Source organism: Leptosomus discolor, chromosome 1 (assembly GCF_034619465.1).
Source record: "Leptosomus discolor isolate bLepDis1 chromosome 1, bLepDis1.hap2, whole genome shotgun sequence".
Lineage (NCBI taxonomy): Eukaryota > Metazoa > Chordata > Aves > Leptosomiformes > Leptosomidae > Leptosomus > Leptosomus discolor.
The window spans coordinates 165,383,578-165,402,616 of NC_141391.1; the positions used below are offsets into that span (position 1 = coordinate 165,383,578).

Consider the following 19,039-nt stretch of genomic DNA (forward strand, 5'->3'; position numbering starts at 1 on the left):
TTTCCTTTTTTTGACCCCGTTTAAACATTTAGCAAATTCAAGTCTTTTTTGCCTCAGTCTGAAGAGGATAAGTACAACAACAGGCAAGTGTTCACTCTAACCCAACCAAAGAAAAGGTGGCTCACCTACTTGAGAAAGTGGCAAATGGAACATTAAAAAAGTCAGACTGAAGGGGAGCAGAATGAATCAAGCGACTCCTGCAGGTCACTAATGTAACCGCAGGGCTGCCAGGGAGATTTTTTCTCGACCTGGAATGATCGGGAAGTCAGTCCTTATCCCAGAACACAGTTCCTGCTCTCCTAAGGCTGCTTCCTGGGAGGGAGGGTCAGTACTGTTACTAAACCGGGGGGTCAGAGGTACCACAACGATGCCCCCTCCCCCAAAAATCACCATTCACACATTTCACTTAAATAATAAAAACAAAACCACTTTTTTTAAAAAAAAAAAGGCAAAAATATAAAGAGGATATTCCATAAATGCCAGCAAAAAAATAAAAAAGTATTTAAGATGCTACCGAACCAACTGCAATGAACTCCTGAACAAGGATGAGAACTGTTGTACAAACCTATTTGTTTGTGTCCAGAATTCATGAAAACAGAATCAAAGGTTTCAAGTGTAAGTTTGGGTAGCTAGTAATTTTGTTTCCTTAAAACAGATTTAACCTCAAAACATTGACCATATAGATAAGTCTGAGGCTTATAGACAACTAAAGGTACTGTTTGAGACACCTACTAATCTGGCAGCTTAACAATTTCTCTTTGTTAAAAACCTAAAAACCCAAAAACCTCTGAGTCTGAGCTTTTTCTCCTAGAAATAGTATTTATTAAAGAACTAAGACACTCATCACAAGCTCTTCAACAGGGACAATGAAGAGTTTTCTCAATCTCTTTTACGCCCTATCATACTTACAACACTAACTCACACTTTTTAACAGGATGAAGACACCTACATAAATAGCTAACTACTAGCATTAGGTCTTGTGCTCAAATTCAGCATTCCAGACAAAATTTGGCTTTTTTGAAATATTTATTCTTTCTCCAAAGCAGCAGCTCATTTGGGACTTACTGCCAACACAACTGACCCCACTGGCCTTAAAGCTAATTTGTCTACAAGATTCCAGAAGATTTCACAGTATGTTTCAAACAAGAATAAAGATTTGTTTCTCGCATGTGGTAAGGGTTATTTGAATATTTGACTGTCGGCACACGGAACGAAGCTAGAAGAATACTTCTGCCAAAACAGAAAAAAAATTCTTTTTTGAAGCTGGAAGTGTGAAAGTCTTGCGGTGTTTTTTGGTTGTTTTTTTGGTTGGTTGGGTTTTTTTGTTGGGTTTTTTTGTTGTTTTTTTTTAAAAAAAAAAAAAACACACAGCACCTTAAAAAGCACTAACTTCATAGAATTTGAGATCAGATACTTTCCACAAATAAAATTACCTGTCAAGCTGTTAGGATTAAAATTGTTTACTAATTTTTACTTAAGGTAGCCTGTCCAAGATGGATCCAGTGGGCATCTGAGGCTTGATATGAAGTAAACCTTTCAGTAAGAGTATATCAAAGAAACTGTTTTGTAATTATTAGTAGTAGTTCAGGACTTAAGTTTCTACTACCCACCAACAAAGGCTGAAAGGCATGTTCAGGAACTTAAACACAGGAATATAGCAGGACTTTTTTTTTTTTTTTAAAAAAAGAGTATTATTTATAACGTACCTTCTGCTTTTATTTATAGCGTACCTATTGCTTTTCTGAGGTTCAACACCTCAATCTTCCCCCGCGGCCAGCAAAGAAGCTCCTTCGTTCCCATCTACATGCTAGTTTTAGACAAATCAAAAGGAGACCAGTATTTTGATACACTGAATATTTATTGTCTTTCACAAGACCAAATGAAGTTTCCCCAGCTGATGAAGAGCCATCAAGATGACCATAAAGGGGACAGGGTGCAAAATTCCAGTGTACAGTACACGCAACAAATTACCTCCCTGACTATCCTGGAAGAAAGATGATTGATCAATCTCACTGCAACTAAAAAACAGGATTATAAAATATTTACAGAAAAGAACAGTACAGAAAATAAAAACTGGACAACCATGTGTATGAAATGCTGCTAACACTTTTCTGGCTCCTTAAAAACCTGTTCCACTACCCTCACCAGAGCATTCAGGATGTGCAAGGATTCAGGTAGAGCATATCACCTCCCGCTCCCACAGCCCCCTCCCCAGAGTACCATTATCTCCCCCCAAGGAAGGTGGACGACTCAAGGGGAGAAGCATCACCTTTACCGTATAATTTCCTTCCACCAAGTAGACATGCTAGCTCTGAAAGGAGGTCCCCAGCCACACTTCATCCGCAGCGGTCTCTACTCGGAGCATTCTGGCAAGTTAACCTGTGGGTAGGGAACTATTCCCTGTCATACGAGCCCTTCCGTTGCTTGCAGGAAGACCTTTCCTTCTCTCTCCACGGTGGTCTAATCTGTGTTCAGAGGGGCAGGAAAGCTGACTAGGACTACGACAGGTCACAGGAGACCTTCCATTTCTTTCATGAAGGCTTCATACACATCATCCTTTGTCTGTACAGAGATAGGGGCAGACGATCCAGCCTTAGGGGCAGCTTTGGTTAATGGGAGAGCAGGCTCATCATCCTGTTTTCTCTGCGAGGCAGCTGAAGCCCCTTTATTCTCCCGGCGCACTCGCAAGGCAGTGGGCACGAAGCGAGTGATCTCTGCCTTGGGGTTAGTGATCTGTGGCTTGGCACTAATAGTGGCCGTAGCTTTCTTCTCAATGGTGGCTGCACTGGTGTCATCCGCCTTGGGGCGCTGAATCAAGCTGGGTGGGGCACTCAGTACCCCAGGATTTGGAATGGGAGCTGGTGGGAAGAGCCCAGGCGGGGCAGGTCCTAACGGAGGCACCAGAGGTGGCCGTAACATGCCTGGGCGAGGAGGAGGGATACCTGTAAGAAGAAAAGAAAGCATCAGCTGACTCCACACCTGGGAGTCTTAAAAATCTTCGGTCAAAAAAGTACACAGGCTCAGAAAGTCAAGAAAGAAAAACAAGACAAACCAACCAAAAAACCCTAACAAGATGCAGTAGCACTGTCTTTAAAAATAAATAAATAAATAGATGTTTTCAACACTGCACCAAATGCTGGGTTGAAAATGCTGCTGATCCTCAGACATTAAAAGCTACAGGAGCCTGTGTATTGTTCCCTTTCAAATTTTAGTTATAATCTGAACACAGTTTCTTGATGATCTATCCCACTGGAATTTCAAAGTCATCAGAAAGGTATGACCATGCAGAAAAAAAAAAAAAAGATATCCCATTCTCCAACTCATTAAGTAGAGCACCATTATAGCACCCTGAGGTTATTCAGAAACAGTCCAGCAGCAGTTTAAACTCTGATATTTCCTCTTTAAAGACAGATTTCTTGCTATCAAGCTGCACATAGCAATATGGAATGACTTGTTATTACACTGAAGAAGATACAGCACAATGCAGCCGCACAGACAGGAACAAAGGCAAACCAGTAACCGCTTATACTTCCTGGCTTGGTCACCACAGCAAAAACTGGGAAAACAAAGCAAGGAGAGCCTTTGTGCTGAAGCAAAACAGAACACTTTACCTGGTGGGGCAGGAGGGGGCAAGCGAGGAGGAGGCCCACGTGGAGGAGGACCTGGTGGCAGACCTGGCGGGGGGCCTGGGGGAGGGCCAGGTGGTCGCCCAGGCGGAGGGCCTGGTGGTAGAAGTCGAGGTAAAGGCCCACGCAGTCCTGGTAAGCCAGGAGGTCTCAGGAACGGAGGAGCTCCTGAAAGCAGGCACACAAATGAAAAGAAATTTAGTTCATGGTTAAGAAAATCCAAAACTATCCTGTCAGCTAATACTAAAGAGCCTCAACAGGAACTTGAAAGCTGTTCTAATGCCAGCCGGCTGCCAAACTAAACAGAAAATTTCTAAAACAAAAAAATAATAATAATTTAAAAAAAAAATCAAAAAGAGCCAGCAGTTTTTAGACTTAGCGGATAGTTTCTTCATAATAGTCAAGTATCTTCTCTCACTTGTAAAAAGGGCTCTTCCCCATGTAATGAAACAGCAGAAAACAGCTACTGAGCAGAGGTTATTAGAATCTAAACTGCTAGAAGTGAAAGAATTTTTTCACTCTGGCATTTGCTCTTCAGGCCTGAGAAGTAGTTCCTCTCTATTGAAAGTAACTGTTTTGAGGCTTGTCCTGTAGGGGGTATCAGAAATAAAACCGTGAGGAAGACATAGGAAAGAACTTTTTTCTCCCCCAACTACCCTTGGGGGGGGGGGGGGAATCACATTGTTAACATAGCCATATAGAATAAAATACATTAAAATCATAGTATATACTGTTCCTTTCAATAGTCCAACTATTGATCTTTGCAATGTAAGTATAAGAACTCAAGAGACAGATTTATACACTCTTTTTTAATTCCAAACAGCTTCTTACTGTTATTGAGTGCAGCTTTATGGTAACCGCACTAATTTACAGAAAATAAACAGCTGATTCCTCTAAATCAAAAAAAAACCTCAAGTGTTTGCCCTCAAAAAAACCATACACTATAAAAAAAAATTATTGATTGGCCTCATTGCTAATAGTGTCCAGGCAGTTTAATATTGACATAAATTCATATTTAGTACTTATTTCATCTGAGCAGAGTTTTCTTTCCTAACAAGACTGAAATACATTCAGCTGGTAGAACAGTAGAAGCCTTCACACCACAGCTTGTTGAAACAACCCCCCCCCCAAAAAAAAAACCCACCACAAAACACCAACCAATAAACCCATCAAAGCCTGTAACTAGGTAGTGGCTCCCAAACCTCTTTAGCGTGTCTTGGTCAGGGTAGGGTGTCAGGGGAACAGCACAAGAAAAAAAAAACAAAACCACACCACCACACCCACATAAAACAAAAAACCCAATGAACCAACCAACAACCCACAATGGCACCAGGCCCTGTTCTTCATACTCTAACACTGGCTCCATTGCTGCCTGTCAGCGTTAGTGCTAAGGAACAAGCCGAGGCCCACCAGGCTGACTGTAGCTACAGGAACCCGATGCCTCAAAAGCACAGCACAGCAACAGACCGACTGCAGAGGAGATCACACAGGTCTCAGCAAGTACCACACTGGGCTCCTGTACCTCATCTGCAACGCATTCTGCAGCTTCAAAACTCCCAAACTGTTACCCCGTCTGTAGTCCCGAGAGCCTGCATCGTTCAAACCAGAGTAAATCAAGTGTTCACCTGGTGGAGGGCCAGGAGGAAGGCCGGTGGGTGGGCCTGGGGGCCTCAGCGGAGGGGCCGGAGGTGGTCCTAGCGGAGGTGGCCCAGGCATAGGAGGTGCCTGTATCTGAGTCGGAGGAACAGGCTGCGGAGGCGGTTGCTGCTGTTGTGCCTGGGAAGTTGCAGTAGATGACCCAGTCTCTGCAAGAGCTTCCTCACTGAGTTGTTGCTGCTGCTGCTGCTGTTGTGATGTCTCTTCAGACTCCGAGTCCTCTTCCTCCTCCTCCTCTTCTTCAGAATATTCCTCCACTTCTCTCCCTTCTTCTGGAATTTCCTGACCTGGAAATGGAGACATACTTATAAAGTCAGTCCACAGGTATTATCTTTGTGAACATCACAGAAACTTGGAACACACAAAAAATAAAAAAAAAGAAAGATAAACCTTACTTCACAGTAAAGAAAATCGACCATATTTTTATTGCTAAACAGAAAATGAAAATAAATTAATTATAAAAATAATCATAACAGTTCTAGCTAGAGCTCTGCCACCAAGAGCTATGTGTTCCTGTGGGAGCTGAAACTTCTACTACTAACCCAAACTGCAGCTATTTGATCTATGGTTTGTGAGTTTGATGGGAGGAATAGGCAGATGAAGACACAATCTCAAAATAAACATAATCCCTGTATCAAACTCCAGCACTTTTGAAAGATACTAGGGTGTCTTTCTACAATAAAGAAACAAACTCACTCACTCTTCACCTATTGGTTAACTTACTTCTGAAAAAAGGATATTTTTAGGGCGTATGAATCTTTATAGGTTACAGGCTGAGCCCATTGACAACCGCACCCTTTCTTTTTCACTAAGAGGTTCATATTTCCTTTGAGTAATTGTTTAAAAGTTAAGCAAGATAAAACTCAGTAGAAAAAACATCCCAGTACATCAAAAACCCTGCAAGTTGCTACTGTAACTTCAACTCTGCTATGCAAAACACACATGCTAGACTAAAAATAACTTAAATTTAAAAAATCCAACAAATATCTAACCACAGCTTATGCTCTTAGCAAATCTTAACATTATGACAGTAAAATATTTACTCTATAAAATAAAAAGTGCAAACAAAGTGAGCTCACTAGATAAATCTCAACTGGAAGCCTAATGGCAAATCTCCACTTAATATATTCATCTCACTCACCTGCCATTCGTAACATCATGGCCTGGAGTGGAGTCAGTTCTTTCATGTTCTTTTTCTTTTTTCGTGACTTCCCAGGCATGTCTGCAAACCGTACACTATGACCTGGGGAAAGCAAAGAATGGGCAAGGGTGGTGGGAGGTGGGAAGAAGATCATAAAAATTAGATATATTTAAGTCTTCTACCTGGTATGGATAGCATATCATTCTAACATAATGATGCTCCTTAAATAAGAGTTAACATCGGTATCACCGATCTGAAGTTTTGCTAACCCAGTATTCCCTATCAGTTGGTCTCCCACAAGCAATTAAGAAAAAAAAAATATTACCCAAAAGCATCAGCAGTATGAAATGTACTTGTTTTGGCTTGTTCAAGTCACTGAAAAGGGAGTATATTTTACACTGAAGCTTAATTTTTGTAGGGTACCCTCCCAATTCAATGCTTCAGGTGAAAAATGGCTTGCGACCTTATTAAGCCAACTCAACTGTTAAGAGAACAGGTCCACCTGAAAAAGATGCTTCACTTCCAGATAGTTTCCTTCCAATCTGTTTACTAATAACAATTCTTCAGATGGAATTTAGGTAGCTTAGAACAGTTAGCTGGCTAAACAAATTACTCTCCCTCCCAGTCATTAAAACAGACACAAACTCTGCTAAGTAGTGTCTCTCTCTTGAGAGGGCTGGGGGAAATAAATAAAATCAAACTCCACTGTAACTTCTCATCATACCTGATTTCTTTTCTTCACCACCTTCTCTCTCCTTGTCATTATCACGATGCACGAAGTCCTCACCTTCACTGTCTGCATCTGACCTATCACTGTCACTATCATCACTACTCTCATCATGCTTGTCTTGATCCATATCCTCAGGATAACCTTCATCTTCGCTGGTACTGGACATATCATCATCATGCCCTCGCTGTCCTGCAGGAAGCAACATGTTAGGAAATACATAAACTCCAAAACACAAAATATTCTGTCTTTCACACCAGTGTATGTCTGCAGTTAGAAAAATCCCCCTAGCAACAGCATGGACATACTGCCAACCCCTTACTGTTTAGCACATTCTTACAGATATTTTGGAGACTCTGTTAACCAGCTGGTTGACTTGTACAGCAAACAGGTGAAGGCAACTTCTACCTACACCTTATTAGTTCATTTCTACACCCATTATTGAAATACTTCGATGCTTCCTGGTATGCAATAAACCTGATCTATCCATTCACAAAAGCTTCTAGGGATGATACAGTAACTGTCTGAAAACGAGGACCTAGGTTCTCCTAGCAAATGCACACCCAAAGTTGGCTGGGTGGCTGTGGGTTTTGTTGTGGTTTTGGTTTAGGGTGAGTTTTGTCTGGTTTTGGGGTGTTTTTTGTTGCTTTTTGGGGTTTTTTTTTTTGGTTGGGCTTTTTTTTTAATACAAAAAAAGGAAGACTTCTCTGAGAATGGTTGGGTCTTTTTAAGAGATAATATGTACAATGCTTCAGCACTGTTAAGATTACATGGCAAAGTATCCCATTTGTGCAACCTAATAAAAAAAAAATCTGAAAGTTGTAACAAGCTTCAGCACTTAAAAATACAGTTGATAACAAAACTGCAGATACTGTGAAATACACCAGAATCACCTCAGAGGTGCAATCACGTAAGAAGAGTCATTCAAGTAGTATTAGCACCCATATCGCACAGAGAATACCTTGTTTAGGGCACACTACGTTCACAGCAGTACTATCCATAGCAAAACAGAGAGGCCAAGGAAAGGCCCCAACAATAATCAGAAAGTCCTTACCTGCTTCAGAACTGTAAGAAATCTCCTCTTCTCGCCTTCGAGGAGCCATCTCTAAGGTGAAACCCACTTTACGACCATACATCTGTAGGACTTGAGGTGGGGGTGGCCCTGGAGGAGGGCCAGGGGGCTTTCTGCCTGGAGGTAAACGTGGAACACCAAGCCCAGGAGGAGGAAGTACAGAAATGGACCGAACTGGTGGTCTGGAAATAAGAAAGGAAATGAGAAATGTAGGAACACAAACAACTAGAAGCAAACATGCTTCATTAGAATTCTTCACCCATCTCTTATCACTGCTTACACAGCAGCCTTCTAAAAAGAAACACAAATATTCATGTAGTATAGATTTGTCCAAAGTAGTTTACAACCTCATACAAAACCATGACTGCTGGAGATCGGACAAATGCAAGCTTCTCAGAAAGCAGCTGAAGAGATGACTGAAAAGAGAGCAAGGATTGAATCCCACCACAGAAGCAGAATGAAAGTTGGTGAAAACAGAAGGCTATTCAGAAACAAATAGCAAGAACTAGTACTAGAATGAGAAACCAAATAAACAAGTAAACTAGGACCTTAAAGCTAATATACTAGCAAGACAAAACAACACATAGATGGCAATTTAAGGGGCATTTAAGTTCAAAGCATGGCTTTAAGTTTTACTGATACGCAGAAAGACAAATGCTAGAAGACATAAGTTGTTACCCAAAGCAATTTAAACAATAAACCTGTAATAGTATGGAAAGATTTAAAAGAGCTCTGGTTAAAATAAATTTCAATTCACTTGCACAGAACTCCTGATTCCTGCTAGTCAATATTACCTCTGCTTCTACCCCTAGCTCCTCCCCAGGAATAAGAGTGCTCCTTTTCACTTCCCCTCCAAGTTTCTTTTTCCACTTACCCATAGGCTGATGTCTTCTTGAGGATAGAAGGTGGTTGGGCCCCTGGAAGGGGAATGTCCTGTATTAGGATGTTGGAGGGAGCATGTGGCATATCTGGTAAGGGGATACTTTCCACTTCAACATGCTGAGCATTCTGGGGGGGGAAGAGAGAATGGGTTACTCCTACAGAAGCTATTGACAGCCTCATTGCCCTTCAGAGTACAGAATGCATGGGATCTGCCATCACTTGCCACAGGTGTCTGTTCTGAGGGCACATTATCCTGCAGCAGTGCATGAAAGACATTTAGGAACAAGTCAATGGTAAAAGCTTTTGACACAAAAGAAAGCATGTGCAGTGCACCCGTGAAAGGGTTTAGTATTTCAGTCAAAACCCAAGCGAGATGGAAACCTGCTTTAGACCTTCAGTCCCCAAAGCAAAGAGGCTGCAGACAAATACACCTGTATTTTTTAAGTATCCAGAAGGCACAAATCACAGGCTGCTGCCTATTCCAAAGAAAAAAAAAAAAAGTTACAGATACTTGCACTTGGGCAACATTATGTTCTCCAATATGGTAAGGAAGAACAAAGAAATCTCTGTAAAGGAATCCAAAGGATTCTCGTTATTTTCAGCAACAGATTTAGCAGAAATTCACAGAAATCTCAGCTGCACACTCACAGGCCTGCTCTCTCTTTAATACAGAAAACGAATTCCAATATTGTTGATCTGCAACATAAATTTCCCTTTCCCCTGTAATTTCACGTTGAATGAAAACAGTGTTATCAGAGATACAGACTTCACAACCCTCATGCTGTCCTCACTGAAATGCTGTAACTGGAGATAGTACACAAATTAACATAAGTACTTAATATGGGCCACATTAACACATACACTGATCTCTTACAAAGTTCCCTTCCTTCGTAACTGTCACAGCTAATGAGCACAGAAAGAGTATGCACCGCCACAGTTACAAGCCTGAAATATAATAAGCATTACCTTGACAGCATCAAAATACTGGCTGAGTTGTGATCTCTTCTGCTCATACTCCACTTCCAGCTTGCGCAGCTCTTTATAAATGTCAGGATTCTCCTTCTCATAGAGCCGCAAGATGCGCTCAAAAGTCTCTCGGAGTTTTTTGCGTTTATCCTTTAGCACTTTTTCATTAAGTTGTGGCTGCTGTACTGGGTTAAACTCTATTCCAAGACAGCAAAAAAACAACCCCAAAATTCTTAAGTTACTCTACTCCACAACTATGAGGAATGAAACACCTTCAAATAAAACAACTTCCAATCCCTATTTTCAGGAAGTCTTCAGCCTTACAACAATCCCATCCTTAAACTCTAAGTCATTATTATGCACATTACTCATTCTTTATAGCAGTCATCTTCTCTGGCAGGGGAATAATCTTTGATAGCAGCACACCAAATCATAATCAATCCCTGATTATTCATAGAATCTCCCCTTCTAATGGGGGAAAAAAAAAGGTTACGCTATTTTAGTCTTCGAGTCATTCCTTAAAACTGTTATGCCTCTACATAAACCGCTGCATAAGTCCAACACCTGGTACCTCTCACTCACCCATCTCATCCAATTTTTCCATGTCCCGGATAATCTGCTTTGGATCTTTCATCTTTAGTACAGCTGCTCGTACCATCATTCGTTGCTTTTTGTTCTAAGATCAGAGATCAATGAGATCAGAAAAGTGTCACAGGAGAAAGAGAGAATTTGTACCAAATATCCCCCTCTCAATATTCCCACTTTGCGGGGAAAAAACCCCACACCTCAAAATACCCTGCAAATATTAACCATGGCACGCATCAGCAGCAAAGGTAATTAAAACTTCTGGGAATTTTAATTCCACTATTTTGCTATTTTACAAATGCTTCTGTAATTCATTCACCCCAATTAAGACACATACAGTCAACAAGATAAATCAACTGACAAAAAATATACAGGAAAACATGCTAAAAAGTATGTAAGTTTTGAGCGGGTTATTTGTGGTTGTGGGGTTTTTTGGTGTTGGTTGGTTTGTTTAATTCCCAAGTACTTACAATAACATTTCAAAAAGCTGTAATCATCACAACTTAAAAAACAGTAGATGATAAGATATGATTGCTCAAAACAAGATTCCTACGTTTTCTTAAATTACTTGTTTGGACAGTATTTTGCAAAGTGAATCTTAGGATATCAAGCAAAACATCTGTAGTCTATTATCAGCCACGGCCCATTACAATCACAAACACTATGCATAGTACAGGGAATGCCATGTAAACATTCCCAATCTCTTTATTTACCTTCTTTAGTTCTCTTTTCCGAGCTTCCTTCCCTAGAGAGGAGGGGAAAAGAAAGAAAACAGCAAGTTGAAAGAGAATCAAATCCACAAAGAACCTTTCCTTCATTGAGACTGGTGCTGTTTCTCAACAGTTCACTCATTTTACAAAGACTAACTGTTTAACTCATCTTCCCAGTGAAAGGAAATCACAGTATCAAATAGATTTCTATTTAATGTGTGTTATACAGAAAGAAAAAGAGATATAGCAGCCTTTGTGACTGCAGAAGCAGGAGTGTTTCTCTAGCAAAAAGAACAATAGGGAGCAAGTCATAGCGACGTGTGCAGTCATGAAAGGACTGCTGCCCAGAAGCTGAAACAGAGCCAACAACGGACAATGCACTTTAAAAATATGTAGGCTTTGAGTATGCGTCTGCAGTAAAGCGCATCCACCATGGAATTCTGGATTTTCTTTATCTGCCTAGCACTGATAACATCTGGCATGTTACCAAAAGAAAAAAAAAAAAAAATTAGACAACTCCTCATTCTAACCAGAGCATCTGCAAAATTTGACATGGTCCTACAAATTCTAGCCTCAGACAGATTAACTATGTCCCAAGAAGCAGTTTGCAGTTTAGCCAACAGCTAAGTACAAAGACTTTTGAACACTGATAACTACAGTGAAAACTAAGAGGTAAATACTCAGATGAGCAACAGCACAAAAGCAAGCAGCCTTCTCAGGAAGTTTTTACAGCAGCCAAAACTGAGATAATATTTTTCAAGTTAGGGAAACTCAGTTCTGATTCACAAATGAGGATCTCACCCTCAGGGAAAGCTTTTTATCTGCTTCCCTAGGACCCCTCCTCATTCCCATCTGCTTAGTTTTTATGGATACTTACGGGCCTGATCCGTGGGATTCATAAACTTCCCACTCTTGGTGGATGACGTAGATCTTCGCCCCATTTTGACCTTTTTCCTTCTGCCTCAAAAAGTGCTTTAAAAAAAAGAGGGAGAGACCTGGAAAAGATGACATGGTTTCAGATCCTATGCACCAGTAGCTCAAGTCTGCTTATTTCTCTTCTCTGTACCAGCAGGCTGCTTCCACAAGAGTCTCAAACATTTGTGAGGTCATCAAACCCTACCACAAACTCAGGCATTCACATCAAAATCACCCCACTGTACCTAAGTACTACTATTTAACTAAGTATCTGCTTACTACTACTTTACTAAGTAGCTATTTTAAACTAATCAACTAGTTCAAAAATGATCATGGGGCTGGAGCACCTCCCCTATGAGGACAAGCTAAGAGAGTCGGGGTTGTTCAGCCTGGAGAAGAGAAGGCTCCGAGGAGACCTTATAGCAGCCTTCCAGTACTTAAAGGGGGCCTGTAAGGACAGACTTGTTCGCAGGACCTGTTGCAACAGGACAAGGGGTAATGGTTTTAAACCAAAAGAAGGTATATTTAGACTAGATATAAGAAAGATTTTTTTTTTTTACAATGAGGGTGGTGAAACACAGGAACAGGCTGCCCAGAGAGGCGGTAGAAACCCCATCCCTGGAAACATTCAAGGTCAGGTTAGACAGGGCTCTGAGCAACCTGATCTGGCTGAAGATGTCCCTGCTCATTACAGGGGGCTGGACTAGGTGACCTTTAACAGTCCCTTCCAACCCAAACTATTCTATGATTCATTATTATTTGCTTCAAGATTCAAACCAAGAAATTGCTTGTTTACGTTATGGAGGGACGGAAGAAGGAGAAACACGTTCTGTTTTTCTAACAGCATATCAGAGCCCTTCTAGCTTTCCATATACTCTCATAAGTGCTCTCCAATTTTTACCTTTCCATTCCTCTCTATTTCAAATATTTCCCACAAATTTCCTCCCTTCCTCAGACTTTTAAAATGCCCTTGATTTCTTTCCCCAGAAGCCACTGTACCCACGAGCAAGTGTTCTTCACACATCCACGTCTTCTTATCCTCCCCATTGACCACTGTCCTCATGCTCTCTACCTCCATCAGTATTATTTCAAGCTGTGTTATAATGACCAGAGAATAAAAGGTTATTTAAAAGAATTATTTCCTGGGTTTAGACATTTCTTCAACTTACAGACTACGTAAGCGTGCAAACTACAGCCAGGGATGCTGCCTCTCTCACAGCTCTATTGTCCCCCAACCTCCACTCCTACCTCCCTGTCAAAACACCACTGGGAAAAAGAACCACTACCACCACAAAAACAATTAAAAAAAACCCAAACCAATACACAACAGACAATAGATTCCATCACAAAATCTAAAACACCCTCTGAAATTCAGGAGTGATGGGATGCAGCTTTCTAGCCACCATACTGCACCCAAAGAGATCGTGGCCAAAGTGAAAGCATTCACAATTCAGTCCAAAGTTCTCTGCAGCCTCACTGCAGTCACCACATGCATCCTTCTTCCCTAATTACAGGAGATGCCCCTTTCAAACTACTAAATGACATGCCTCCCCCCAATCCCGAAAAAGAAATTTAAGCACGGTGCCTCATTTGGTGCTTTCAAGGCCGCCCTGAAGGCGTTCCCAGCAAGCTCCAAGAACTGACCATGCTCCATGGACTGACTAGCAGAAACCTACCGAGCTCTGCTCACGGCTCGCACCGCCAGGGTAGGCTCACAGCCGGCCTGTTGTTTGAAAAAGCACCCCATGATTTGTGATCACCAATAACACACCTCCTACTTACAAGATTACACCGATTTTTTTGCAAGAGACTGTCATTTCTTTAGGCGGGAAGCTCACCAGAGTTAGGAATTAATATTTGTGCTCCGCATTTCCCGCATTTCTAACAATTAAAGTGTAAAGAGAAAGAGAACAAACTTCTGAAACCTCGACCCCAAATCCTTTTAGGACGCAAAGCAAAAAGCTTCGACGCAACAAGTTAAGAGTCGAAGGAGAAAAAAAACCCCACAAACACTAAAGCTATGATTTTGGGGGCCACTGGGGAACGAGGCGGAAAGCCTCCCACGAGGCACAGGAAAGCCTCCCCTCCTCCCCCGGCCGAGGGAGGGAGAGAAGGCGGTAGCGCAAACCGCCTTCTTCTCCTCCCTCCCGCTCTCCTTCTCCTCCCAGCCCAGCCCCGTCCCGCTCCTCTCACCCCTCCGCCCGGCCGGGCGGGACGGCCCGGCTCCCTCCCGCTGCGGCGGCCTTTACAACCCCCGCGCTCCTTGCCGCCACGGCCCCACCGCCATCTTGAACCGGGACCGAGTGGCGCGCCGCCGTAAAGCGCGACGACCGCGTTCCGGAAGTGGGGGGCTGGGGCGCGCCAGCTCCAGCTCTATGATTCCGCTGCTCTTTTCTCCCCCGCGCGGAGGCTCCTCTATGGTTAGGCCGGGGCGGGCGGGAGGCGGGGAGGGGGCGTGGCTCGAGGCCCTCGGCGCCCGTCGGGGATCACGCGAGCGGCGCGGCGGCCCCTGAGGCGGGCGGTTGGGGCGGGGACGGGCTGAGGGCGCCCTGGGGGGCGGGGCGCTGCGCCGGGGCCGGGGCCGGGGCCGGGGCCGGTGCCGGTGCCGGTGCCGGTGCCGGTGCCGGTGCCGCCCTCAAAGCGGATTGTGTACCCGCCGTGCAATGAGCCATTTCCGCCCACTCAGGAGAGATCCTGCATTTATCCGGGCCTGGCTGCTCGGTGGATTTGTCCACAGATCAAGCGCACCCAGTGCCGGCTTGTGGATCGCATTTATACATTGAGTTCAAACATGAATCTGTTATAATCAGGTCTGAATTTTGAATAGATAATTTCTTTTCATTGATAATTAATTGCTTTTAATGAGCAACTAACGTCTTGTATTTAATTATTTCCTGATTCAATTAATTTACATTATGGTAAGAAATATACAAAACCTTACTTATCCTAAGAGACAGCAGATGCAGGCCTTAGGAAGACGGCCAAAGCTAAAGCTGCTGCGGATTGTGAAATTGTACAGAACACAGAACGGGGAGGCAGGGAGACAGGCACAGGGAGTGAAATTGTACATTCTCAGCTAATTCTCTTATCTTATGTGATGAAACCATAGAAACAAAGGAATGTTGCTGTGAAGACTCTCCCATCCTCCCTATCCTAATTTGTAAATCAGAGATTTTGATCAGTAAAATAACCAATGATTATATTAGTATAGGAATATTAATAAAGTCATATAATAGGGTGGACCAATCATTGTAAATGTCAAAATTAATAGTGGGTATAACGTGCATGCTTACGTTAAAATACATTAAAGAGCATGACTTTGCAGAAAAAGTATATAAAAATGTTGAATTTTTAAAGCAACTTTGAAGCACGTCAGGTGGAGCTATCCCCCACGCTTCCCAGTGCTGCACTAAAGAAGTGCCTGCTTATCTGCAACTGTGTAGATAAGTTTGTCATGATTGCGACCCTCCATCAACAAATTGAATACATATATTCATTCTCATCTACGTAGATTATGTCATTGTGCCAGATTCCCCTTCTTGGACCTTGTCTTCCTCTTTTCAGGGTCCTCTGGTGGTCTTTACTAAGGGAGTACCCTTACTCCTCTTATCCATATATAGTCACAAGTCATCTAAGGACAACTTTAGACCATTTTCTCCTGCCAAATCTTCTTTTAAGTCATCAAAAAAGACCTTTTGTCCTTGATTAAATGGATAAGGTTGATGGCCAAGATGCCTTGTCCTGGGCTTATGTCAAATATTAACCATAATTCTGTCACATGATGCCTGAACAAAAGAGTTTACATTTATACTAAATAAACACAGACAATACCTCTTCATTCTTGGGAGAAGATGGAGATATTAACTATTTCACTGGAATTATGCTGGGACAGAAGAGAAGCCCTGTGAGCGTGGCCCCTGCAGCTGCCTTTCCCCCACGCTCTCCTGGGGCGAGCTGATAAAATGCTGCCCTGACCTGAAACAAGGTAGAGCTGAGGGATGTGAGAAGCCTCTGTTTGTGGGGAGTAACAGCCAAGTGCTGAGGGAGCAGGAGTTCCATGTAGTCTCAGATGTTGCATGTGTCTTGTTGAGTTTGGCCTGAAGGCAGCCCTGCTCCCCTGTGAGCAGGGCCGACACCCCTCTGTTCGGCTCATGTGCCAGCTGCTCTTTCAGGGAACTACTGGAGAAAAGTGACTGGATGGCGTTCGTCAGACACCTCAGGCCGTGCAAAGTGAACAGGAGAGCTAGTTTGGTCCCAGCAGGGACCACAGAAACTACTTTGTTACTTGTCTTTCCCTTGAGCCCCCACTGTGGTAAAATGCTGATCAGTTTTGTAGAGGCTGGTAAACACTTGGTAGGAATTGTTCTGCCTCGTTGCCCAAAGTGCCTCTCCTGGCAGAAGTCCCCAGACACATGAAGAACCAGAATGAAGGTACATGAAACATCTCCTTGGATACCAGTTGCACCACTGTGAATAAGGAGGAGGCAAGAACAAAGTATGGGTGCAGGCTTAAAGAATTAATTTGCTGGGGGGAGGTGTAGGAAGGACATTTTTCTATGCACAGATGCACCTGGGAGCAGAGGTGGTCTGATCTCTGAGCAGGATTTGTAGGCCCCCTGCTCTGGGTAACACGCAACACAAAGTTGTTACAGTTTTTCAAATAATAGAGACTTATTTGGCAAACATGGAACTTTATGAAGGAGCACTGCAGGGTGGGTAAAAGCAAGACTATAAGCTGCACATGGCATTAACACCAACATTAGTTGCAAACTGCACACAATCCAAGTTAGCAAATGGCCAGCCCAGGAGCATCCTCAGAGCTGGGGCTTCAGGAGTTCTCAGTGCCTAGGGAGTCTTGCTCACCAGGTACACAGCAGAGTCATCCCCACCTTGTGCCTCTTTGGCCTGTTCTTTTATATTGTTCCTGTTGTCAGAAAGAATTTGCCACAGGGCAGATTTTGATTGCAACCATCCAGTGTTTCGACACAGGTTTGAAAGCAGCTTTGGCTGGTTTTGGCTGGTTTACAGTTTCTCTTCTTCTTTAGGGATGTTCTTATTTGAAACATGCATATTACACAGTTTTAATTCTTAATCCTTTGTCCAGAACAACAGACTGAGCAGAGGGAGAATGCTTGAGGGGGTGCGATGGGAACGCTGTGGCCATGCACATCCCTGTCATGTACCGTGTCACTGGAGAGGGGGGCAGCTGAGGCTTTGAAGATTGTCCGTCCTTCACGGGGCTTGGGGTCTTCTGTCATGACAATACTGGGCTCAGTGGGGACAGTGGTACTGCCACAGCTCTAACCGCTTTCTCCCAGCAGTGTCTGCTAACTCAAAGGACAACAGTCCTCTTATATTTTTCACTTGGTACTTCTCTCACACCAAGAGGCAGCTCCATCTAGTCTAGAGGAGAAGCATCAGCAGACTGGTTAACCCCAGACTACTGATGACATCTTTGGAGGACCAAGTGCAAAACTGGTCAGGGCGCTAGAGAAAGCAGGAATTATTTCTTATTTCGTGGGACAGAGTTTCAGTTATCAAGCAGAGACAGAGCTAAGCTGTTTCTGCTCCACTGGGTGCTCTCCCTTGCATCTAGCTGGTTAGATGCATGCTGCACTCAGTTCAAGTATATAACTGTCGGTAATGCAAGTAAAGCCCATTAATTTCCTTATTGCTAGAGTTGCGGCAAAGAGTTTGGGAAGGTCCCAAGCTGATTGGCAGATTTTTTACCTCAATACCACCTTGTTATGGCTGGATGTTGCCATACCCCTCCACAAGGTCATGGGTGGCTCTCCTAGCTGGCTGGGGCTGATGGCCCCGCCTCTGTGACCTCACAGCCTCCTGCCTCATAAGCAGAGGGCCAGACTGCCACCCACCAGCCTCCAACAGCCTCAGCAGCTTCCAACATCTCATGGGCATGAAGCCACCTGCCACACCTGCTGCTGCAGGCAAGCCAGCTTTCCTTTAAGCCCACCAGGAACAAGGATCTATCAAGAGGTAAATAAAAACTGTTTATGTTCCTCATGGCATATCCCACTTCCTCTGACACTGCTTAGAATTTGCTTTCAAGAAAATGTGGACAAACTGCCTGAAAAGTACAATAGATTTGGTTTTATTTGACCCTGCTATTCTTGTATAGTAGTGATTGGCTATCTCACAAAGATACATACCAAGCTGGAGGTTTTTCTTCCTATATTAGAATTTGCACAGAGAAAAGTTAGCAGGAGGCAAGAACACTTGCCTCTGTGACATTCAAATATTGCTGTTCTGCTGACTGACACCCTTTTGCCTCTAAACAAGTACCTCCAAACTGAGTGCCACTTGTGTCAGGAGACAGGAGATGTCTCATCTTGGAGAAATGATGCCAGAGGTCGCCATGTCACCCACCACAATACCTCGTGTGAAGCAAGGCAGTGCTTCTTGCCTCCTCTGAATTGCTTTTCTTGACCTACATCGCCCAGTCTACAACTTGGCCTGGTCCCAGCTTGTCGGTCCCTGGCACCCCGCCCTGCTCCCGAACACTGGGCTTTCTGACGGCTGGCAGAGCTGCTTGAGAGTCAGAGGCTGCATTGCCATCTAGTGGCTTTTGAATACAGAGGCAAAGAGGAGCCAGAAAACATGATTAAAGTGGAACAGTGAGGGAAACAAAACACAACAAAACCCAAAACTCAGTCTGGAAGCGTGGTGAAGCCAATGTAGAGTTTCCCTGTTGTAATCTCGTCCATCTCTTCACTGTCAAAGGCACGATTTAGTTATTAA

General features: G+C 43.3%; 1 protein-coding gene across 1 annotated transcript; it reads right to left on the bottom strand.

The window, feature by feature from the left end:
- Positions 1 to 1,845: 1,845 nt before the first annotated feature.
- On the bottom strand, positions 1,846 to 14,506 carry WBP11 (WW domain binding protein 11). Its single transcript, XM_086470398.1, has 12 exons — positions 14,474 to 14,506; positions 12,243 to 12,360; positions 11,369 to 11,400; positions 10,653 to 10,746; positions 10,071 to 10,267; positions 9,097 to 9,230; positions 8,205 to 8,404; positions 7,148 to 7,342; positions 6,424 to 6,525; positions 5,252 to 5,569; positions 3,612 to 3,794; positions 1,846 to 2,942 (listed from the first exon to the last, which is right to left on the bottom strand). The coding sequence occupies exons 2-12, from the start codon at positions 12,304 to 12,306 to the stop codon at positions 2,509 to 2,511; spliced, it is 1,953 nt and encodes a 650-aa protein (XP_086326524.1). The 5' UTR covers positions 12,307 to 12,360; positions 14,474 to 14,506; the 3' UTR covers positions 1,846 to 2,508.
- Between the last annotated feature and the right edge of the window lie 4,533 nt (positions 14,507 to 19,039).